Raw genomic sequence first — 8,681 nt, 5'->3', positions numbered from 1 at the left:
ACAGAGCTGTCCCTGTTCAGAGCTGTCGAGTGCTCCAAGGTGTGGCCACGCCAGTGTTTTCACTCTGGGGCTGGTGATGCCGGGCACTTCTGGACAGGATGCTGCTCTGAACACTCTGGGACAGCCTTTCTGTGCACACGTGCACGCGATGGCATCCTGCTGGGTCAGGGGATCAGTACATCCTGCTAAGTGGTGTTCCTATGGGTCTCATCCCACTGCTCCGCATCTTCACCTGCATTAGTTTCCTGTTTGTTTATTTTTCTAATAAAACCATTTATGGTTCCAGCTGACTCAGTCACTACTGACTGGTTGCAGCCACAAATTCCCACACAAAGAAGTGGCCCCTGTCCACCCAGATCCAAGGCTGCTTCCCCTCAGGCAAATCCAGTCTCTGTTCCTCCTGGGCTTCGCTGTAGGGCTCATCATGTCCCACCAGTGTGGGGATGCTGGCGGAGTCTGTCTGCCTCTCCTGATTGGCAGTCCCTGCATGGGATACACCTGGGGTCAGCTACCGGCCTGCCGACCCCCTGGGCAATCTGCGCTCCCAGGGCAGCTGAGGGAGGGGAACGAGCAGACAGTGTATGCGGGTCTTTGCTCGCTGGCCACCTCCCGCAGACAGTCCCCCGAGTGGACACCGCCCTTATTCCCACTCCCCACCCCCACAAAGGCACCTCCAACTTTCGGGGATCCCCCGCCGCCTCAGTCTCTCCTCGCCCATTCCGAGAAGTCAGGCAGAGCTAACCTTTGATACCTAGCGGGTCCCTCGAGCCGGCGGGTGGGGAGGAGATCGGGTTTCACTGGCGTAAGGCTGTGGGGTGAGTAGGGGTGGGGGTGCATCCCGCGAATGCACCCCCCTTCTTTGGCTCCACCAGGGAGAAGTTTGGGGTCTTCGCTCCCACCCCTCGCTGTGGGCCTGAGCGCCCCTCCTGGCCGGGGACGGGAGGGAGTGGCCCCAGATGTCCAAGGCGGGGAGGCAGCCTGGGGGGAGTGGGGACCCGGCGCCCCGCGGCCCCGCCTCCGCCGCGCCCTCCCCCCGCCCTCCTCCCGGGCGGGATAATTGAACCGCGCCGCGGGGCCCAGCTTTGGCTGCGGAGGCTCGGCCGGTACGTGGAGACGCGCTGTCCCCGCGCCGCGCACCAGCCAAGGAGCCGCGCCCCGCGTCTTTGTCCGCTCCGCCGCCCGCCAACCCGCCACCGCCAGCCTCATGGAGCGCGCTGCGCCCTCGCACCGGGTCCCGCTGCCGCTGCTGCTGCTGCTCGCTGGCCTCTCGGTGCTGGCGGCCCCAGGTAGGGGCGCGGGGGGCGGGCCAGCAGGGAGGGGACGCCCGTGGTCCACGGCCCCCGCTTTAGTATCTCCCCAACCACCCAGCGCCGCACTCCTGGGAAGTTCTGGAGCTGCTGGCGACTCAGAGCCCGTGCGCCGCTCGCGCTGCGCCCCACGGCCGCGGAGGCCTGGGCGATGTTTCCTCTCCCTCACCCCACTCCTAGCTCCCGACCTAATCACCCCGCTGGTTTGCGGGACTTGTTTTAGAGCCCGGATCCCCTCCTAATACTTCCAGCTGCGGCCCTCGCACATCCACCCGCCCGGGCCAAGGTGCTGCGTTGGGGAGAGGAAGCGCTACCCCGCGGTTGCCTGCCAGCCTCCTCAGCTGTTTGCACCAGGAGTGTGCTTGGCATATCTTTTCTCACTGCATCCACCTTCACCCCTAGGTACGGGCTGTTGTGCCCAGCTTGCTGATGAGAAAACCGACACTGGGAGGTGGGGAACAGTAATTTGCCCGGGAGACAAAACCAGTCATGGGGTGGGAGTGGACCTGAAGAAATTAGAAAGGAAGGGAGTCGTCTGGAGGTGTTCAGGGTGATAGCTATGTGTGTGGGAAACCTCTGCCTGCTACCTTGGGAAACAGAGGCCATGAGTCAGAACTTCTGCCAGGCTCCATACTGAGCTGGGGCTCGGACAGGCCACTTCCAAACCCACCCAGAGGCAAGGGGGATGGAGTGTCCACCAGCAAACCCGTGGCCCAGACCCCCCTCTCACCCCACCCCAGGACTGAAAGCAGACGGCCAGCATCCAGCTGTGCCGTTCTTTCTCCCTTAATCCTTAAGGCCTAGCTCCTGGGGGGTAACCAGGAGGCCCTAAGGATCAGAGCCATGACCTTTGACCTCTATGCTGACCAGTCATTTATCAATCATTAGCCAGGCCCACCTTCCTGGAGGCTTTGTTCCTCCTGGAGCCAGGCCCAGATAATTGCCCGACCACCCTCAGAATCCCAGATTCTTTATCTCTGGTTTAGCTGTGTTTCTTTTAACTCTCTGGTGACCACACTCCAACGTGGTCAGAAGCTCACTTGACCACCCTTGAAATCCCAGATTCGTTATCTCGGGCTTAGTTGAGTTTCTTTTAACTCTCAGGTGACCACCCTCATCCTTGGTCAAAAGGTCACTTGTCCCAGCTAATGCTAGTCAGGGGATTCAAGGAAAGGCTGAGGGCCGGGGGCAGGGGCTCTGTAGAGGTTTCTTGGCTCACTTGCTGGCTGAGCAGACCTTTGTGGATCTCTGACTGTTCTGGGCACCAGCACCACTCTGGGCATGTCCTGGGGGACGTCAGTGGGGGAGATGGTGTGGGGAGGGACAGGGCTCAGCCACCCCGGCCCCCAGGGCTCACAGGAGACTTCTTAGAGGAGATGGTGCTTGGGCAGGAGCTGGTCAGGCGGGCAGGGGAGGAAGGCATTCCAGTGACTGGTGACCACTGGCTGGAGTGAAAACCAAGTGGGGCTTGGATTCGGGGCCACACAAGACTCCTGTTGGAAATGGAAGTGGCCCCAGAGAACCCCTGTATTTCACAGACGAGGAAACTGAGGCCCCGAGAGAAGGCATGAGCCTCTCCTGAGCCTGAGTCTGCAGATACTCCATTGCTGTTCTGTGCTGCCCACCGTGTGAGAAGGTCCCCCTGCAGCCTGGCAGTGCCCAACTTGGAGAGCACACCCAGGGCTGGTTAGGTTGGAGTGGCACCCTAGGCCCTCAGAGAAGGTCCTAACTTGAAGTGTCCTAACTTCATTGCACACTTTGATGAGAACACCTGGGTTATCCTGTGGCCTTTGTTTCTTGCGGGGAGGTCCCTCTTCTGAGTCTGAAAAGTTTGGCATGGTTTGGGGTGAGGGAGTTAGAAGATTGCCGGCTTCCTTTCTGTGGCTGCAAGTTCAGAAGCTGTAAGGTTCCCCGAAGCCCTGTAAAGCCAGTGGTGACACTGTCCCTACCCTCTGGAGAGCAATGTAAAAGCCATCACAGAAAAGACCATCCAGTGGTGAGCCCTTAGCTAATCTGCTGAAACTCATTTGGTGACTTGGCCACCAACATGCCATGCCAAGGAGCAGAGCTGAGCCACCAATCTGTCCTGTTGGGAATTACTGAGGGCCCTGATGGGAGGGAGAGGAGAGAAAGAGGGAGGGGATTGTGTTTTCTCCAAGACAGTCTTGGCCTCTGGCTCCAACTGATTACAGAGAAAGTCCTGGGAGGGAGAACAAAGGGAGAGCGACTTGGCTTGCAAACATGTGGCTTGCGCCCCTGCTGCTCCTGGAAGTTTCCCAGTCGGGTGGCCGGGACCAGACAGGCGGGGTGGGGGGTGGGGGGATTGCTGGAGCACCAAATGCATGAACATGAGACTTGGGGTGCCTCGAGGGGCAGTCCAGGGCCTCTCCTGTGCGTGCCACAGAGCAGTCATGCCCTGCTCCTGGTACCACCCGAGCCCTTCCCCCAACGCAGGGCTACATTTACTCCCCACCCCACCCCCTCTCGCAGGACTGTAGTGTATGTGTGTGGTGGGAGGAAAGCAGGGCTCACTAATCTTTGGGTCCCAGCAGGCGCCACAAGTGTTTGTGGGTTGAAAACAACTCTGCCTGTCACCCCTCAGAAAAAGCCCACGGATGGTTTGGTGGTTTTCTCACTTATAACATGGACGTAACAGAAACCTACTTCTTAGGTTGCCCTGTGTTGCGAGAACAAAGGACGGTGCCTGTCGTGGTGGCTGGATTATTATGTTATTTGTGTTGCCCCCTTTTCTGAGATAGGACAGTGTTCTTTTCCCCGAGATGGCTCTGAAAGTTCTACTCATTCTGAATTTCCCCCGGAGCTGGGAAAGAGGGCCAACAGGGCCACCGAGCCAGCAGCTGAGGAGTGCCAAAGCCGTACTGGTAAAGGTCATGCACAGTGGCCTCAGCTGGCCTCCTTAGGTATTCTGTCACTAAATAGCCACTGAGGGCCAGCTGTGTGCGACACTGTTCTAGGCCTTGGGGATACGGCGGGGAGAAGAGAGACCCAGCCTCCTGGCCCCCCTCCCCATGGGGCTCATCCCCTGGGGATCCAGAAAAACTGAACAATTACAAATGTCGACTGGACAAAATAATTCTCCAGGTAGTCCACCAAAAGAGCGGTTTATTCGGGAAAAGAAAAAGAAATGAAACCACTACAGCAGTGTGTGAACGCACTCCTCGGACTGGGCTCCAACCGGCCTCACACGTGCAAAACCAGAGCTTCCCATGAGGTTCTCTCTCTCTAGAAGAATCCCTCCCCCCGGAGGTTACCACAGAGTTTAACAGGAAGTCAGGACTAGAGAGTTAACAAGGCGGCCTAGCTTCTCCCATTAGTCCTCCCAGCTTTATGGTTAATCATCCTAAGATGCTAGTTCACTTTTATCAGAAACCAACTCCAACTGCCAGAAACTCAGGGAAGCCTTCCTGGAGGAAGCAGTCTGCAAACGGGGCTGTAAAGGAGCAGAAGGAGTTGGCTAGGTTTGTGGGGAGGTTTGGGAGGAGAGTGGGGAAGGTATTCCCAGCACAAGGAAAGGCATGGATAAGGGCCCAGAAGGCGAGAGAAAGTGGGACTTCCACGGAGCTTGCAGGAGTTGGGCCTCCTCCTCAGGCTTGGGGAGGATGGCAGTGCCTACGCATGGTCCCCCGCCCATTCCTTTGCTGGGGGGGCTCTTGAGCAATGGGTGCAGTGGGGGGGCAGCTTTGCAGGTAGTTTTATGAAAACAGTTCTAACTGACACAATTGTTTTGCCAGTATATTACCTACAACAAAAGATTTTCCTTTTGCGAAACGGTGAATTATAATGATTTCATTAATAATAGCTTGTACAGGCTCTGTATGGTTCCTTACAGTAATCTCAAATGTGGCCACATAACAAAACAGAGGGGGACACCCATTAAGTCAACTTTCCTGGGATCAGAGACCCTCAGCCTGGAGGGGAGCATGGAGAGGAGAGGGTGTGGCATGGAGGCTAAGTCATTGTCCCAAGTCATCCAGCTCATAGCAGGCAGGCAGGACCGAAGGCTGTGCTGGGGGGGGGGGGGGGGGCAGTGCCCTTTCCAGGGGTCGGCCTCTTTTAACCCCCAGCTGATCTCCCCAACTCCCACACCCTCTCTGCTTTATATGGAATGAAAACACACTCTGCTCAAAGAAATTATTATAATTGAAATGTCTGACATTGGGCCACTAATTTAATCCTCTCAACAACACTATGAAGTAGGAGCTATTATTATGTCCATTTTACAGGCGTGTAAACCAAGGCCCTGAGCGGTTAAGTACCTTGCCCAAGACAACAGGGTTAGTAAGTAGAGGCCTGGGATATGGGACCCCATGCTCCTAACCACTGGGCTGCACAGTACTTTAACCCCAATGAGTGCTGTGTATGTGAGAAGAATCCTTTGGAAGTAGGGCATTTTTCCACACACTGGGGAGGCCACAGAAGCAGGAGCCACAGGCTGGGTCCTTCAGGGGCTTGTCAGCTGGCTTGACTGGATATGACCCTCAAGGTGGTGGCCCCTGTCTCGGTTGAGATCAGTGGATGAGCCTGTCTTGTGCTGGTGGGAGGGCTGTTTGCTGGGGTGTTGAGCCCATGGTCTGGTCTGGCCCTGCCTCTCCCTCAGGTATAGCCCGAGTCAGGCCCTCCTTGCTGCCATCTGGGGTGGGGTGCAGGAGCCCCGCAAGGAACCATCAGCCAGCGGTGCTCCTGCCACCGCAGGGGAGGCATTGCATGTGGGGACAGCTGGCTCCGGGAGGTCTGGAACTGTCCATGGGGTAGAGAGAATCGCCCCTTCCTGGCGCCTCTGGAGAGGAAAGTGCTTTGTGCTGGTCCTGGGTATTGGAAGCAGCAGGGCAGAGGACAGCCTCGGAAGTTGTTCGGGTTGTGTTCCTGCTTGATTCCTGGGCCATCTGACCCTGCCAGAGGGCTGTGCTGACATGGCCAGAACCAGGAGATAGGATTTCCCCCCAGCTTTGTCACCAAGTTCCTGGGAGACCCAATGGGCAAGGGGACCGGTTACTCCTTCCCAAGGGACAGGGGCCCAGACCCTTCTTTTCCCCAAGCAAAGCATTTGTGATGTGCACTGTTACCTGTAGTGCCAGCCCCAGGCCCCTCGGGGATGGGGAGGGGTACCACATACAGGGTCTGGGCTCTCTAGGACCCTACTCCTCCTGGTTCGTGTCAGAGAACCAGCCCTGGGGTCCGATGGAGCCCAGGTTTTATGATGGAGACTGTGATCAAACAACACGGTGAATGTTTAAATGAAAAAAAAAAGTATGGTAGCAAAAGACACATTGCTATTAATCACCCTCAGAATACTCCCCCTCGCTTCGAACTCCCCAGGTGTTTTCACAGGTGGCTCCTCGTCATTCATATCTCAGCTCGAGAATCACTCCCCACTCCACGCACCTGAGAGCTTGAGAGCCACCTGGTCCCGCTGCCACTGCCCTGGTTGGTGCGGTACTGATTCCACCATATGTTCTTGTTAGTTCATCTGTTCCTGTGTTTACTGTTAGCGTGTGTGGTGGGTGGAATGGTGGCACCCCCCCCAATAGACATGTCCACGTTCTGTCCCCTGGGACCTGGGAATGTGATCTTCCTTGGAATAGGGTCTTTGCAGATGGAATTAAGGATTTCAAGAGCATTCGGATGAAGGGAACAGCAGGTTCCCAAGTGGAACCAGGTGTGTCAGAGGGGCTGGAGGCAGGTGTGTGCCGTGGGGAGAAGAGTGGAGGGTGCCTGAGAGGGTGGTCGAGGTGGGAGGGGCCCACGCAGTCACGCAGGTCCTTAAAAATTAGGCTGCAGACTATGGGTTTTATCCTAAATGCACTGGGAAGCTGCCCGTGGATCTTAAGCAGGGGAGTGACATTATTTGACTTACATTTCTAGAAGCCACTCTGGACAGCTGCGTGGTGAACGGATTATAGGGAGATGAGAGTGGAGGCACAATAGGCCAGCCAGGGGCTCCTGTAGGCGTCAGGGGCTAAAGGTGCCCTGGACGGAGTGGTAGCCAGGCGCTGGTGAGAAGTGCACAGACCCAGGGCGTTTGGGAGGCAGAGCGGACAGCACTTGCTGAGTGACCAGACGAGGAGGGTGAGGGACAAGGGCTAAAGCAGGCTGACCTCGTTATTTTGGCACAAGCTCTGGTGATCGCTGATTACTAAAGTGGGGAAGGCTGGACGGGGGTGGCGGGATTAGCGTTCTTTGTGGACACTCTAAGTGTCCTGGTAGACGTCCATTCATTCCTTCTCAGACATTTATCGAGAGCCTGCTTGGGGCAGGCATGGGGCAGGGTGCAGAATGAGACAGAGCCTGTCCCAGCCTTCCTGGAACTAAGCACAGTTAATGATTTGTGCTAAGTGCTGGGAAGTTCGGGGTGCAAAGAGACCAGGCAAAAAAGGAAGTGCTTCTTCCAACCTTCGTGTATGTATGTGTTGGGGGTTGGGGGTTAGGGAGGATTTCCCGGAGGAAAGGACTGGAGGAAAGGACCTTTGAACTGGCGTGGGTGTGAATGAGCTAGGCCAGGACAGGAGTGGGCCCAGGACCACCCAACCTGAGGAGCTCTAGCTTCCAAAGCCAGGAGCAGAGGACATGTGACAGTATGACACTTGGCCAGAGAAGTGAGAGGAAACCCAGGGGAGATGGGTTGGGCAGGGTGGGACGCTGTAGACATGTCTGGGGCTGTGGGAGGGTGGGGTGAAGACAGTCCCCATGTCCACTGGCCTTGGTCACAGGAGGTCGCTGCAAGGAGGAAGCAGTGTAGAAGATGGCCCCCTTCCTTCCCAGAGATGTGCTGTCTGCCCTCCCCCGCTGCCTGCCTCCTTGCCGGTTCTATCCAAGACTCCTGTCTCTGTGATGGGTGCTGTCGCGCGTGTGTTGAGGGCACCAGGAGTTCTTGTGCTGGGGTGGGGTGGGGTCTGGAACCGGAAGTGGAGCCTCAAGCATGCCCTGCCTCTTCCTGGGGAGCTTGGGTGGCCTTGAAGGGGGAAAGGGGCTTGTCCTCATGCTAGACCTGCAAGAGATGGGGAGGCACAGGGACGCAACCCACTGACAATTGCCCGCCGTCTCCCTGGCTGTCTCCTTGAGGACAGGCTGCTGCCTTTTCACCTCTGCGTTGCTCACCCCAAGCTCAGAGCCTGGCACACGAAGGGCTTTTTGAACAGAGAGATGAGTTCGGACAGCACGGAGAACTATGGGAAGGCCCAGGCTGGACCCCCTCCTGGCTCCTCAGCCTCGGAGGGCAGGGCGCCTGGAAGGGGTGGACTGAGTCTCACCCAGTTCTCTTTGGTTGGAATTTCCTGTTGGCATTTTCGTAGTCAGCGTCTCGTTTCATTTCAGGCTTCCCAGTTATGCGGGTCCTGTCACCATGGGGACCCCGTC

At 57.1% G+C, this 8,681-nt stretch overlaps 1 protein-coding gene across 1 annotated transcript in view; it reads left to right on the top strand.

The window, feature by feature from the left end:
* Nucleotides 1-1,070: 1,070 nt before the first annotated feature.
* FBLN1 (fibulin 1) overlaps nucleotides 1,071-8,681 on the top strand; it is a 77,077-nt gene continuing 69,466 nt past the window's right edge. Inside the window, exon 1 of the mRNA XM_019739265.3 lies at nucleotides 1,071-1,286. Within this exon, the coding sequence (XP_019594824.1) occupies nucleotides 1,205-1,286 (82 nt within the window). The 5' untranslated portion in view covers nucleotides 1,071-1,204. The remainder of the gene's footprint in view (nucleotides 1,287-8,681) is intronic.

The sequence above is a fragment of the Rhinolophus sinicus genome, chromosome 1 (genome assembly GCF_057876585.1).
Source record: "Rhinolophus sinicus isolate RSI-liver-muscle chromosome 1, RSI-T2T, whole genome shotgun sequence".
Classification (NCBI taxonomy): Eukaryota; Metazoa; Chordata; class Mammalia; order Chiroptera; family Rhinolophidae; genus Rhinolophus; species Rhinolophus sinicus.
Note: the sequence above shows the minus strand (reverse complement) of the source record. Positions and strands in the feature narration are given on the sequence as shown.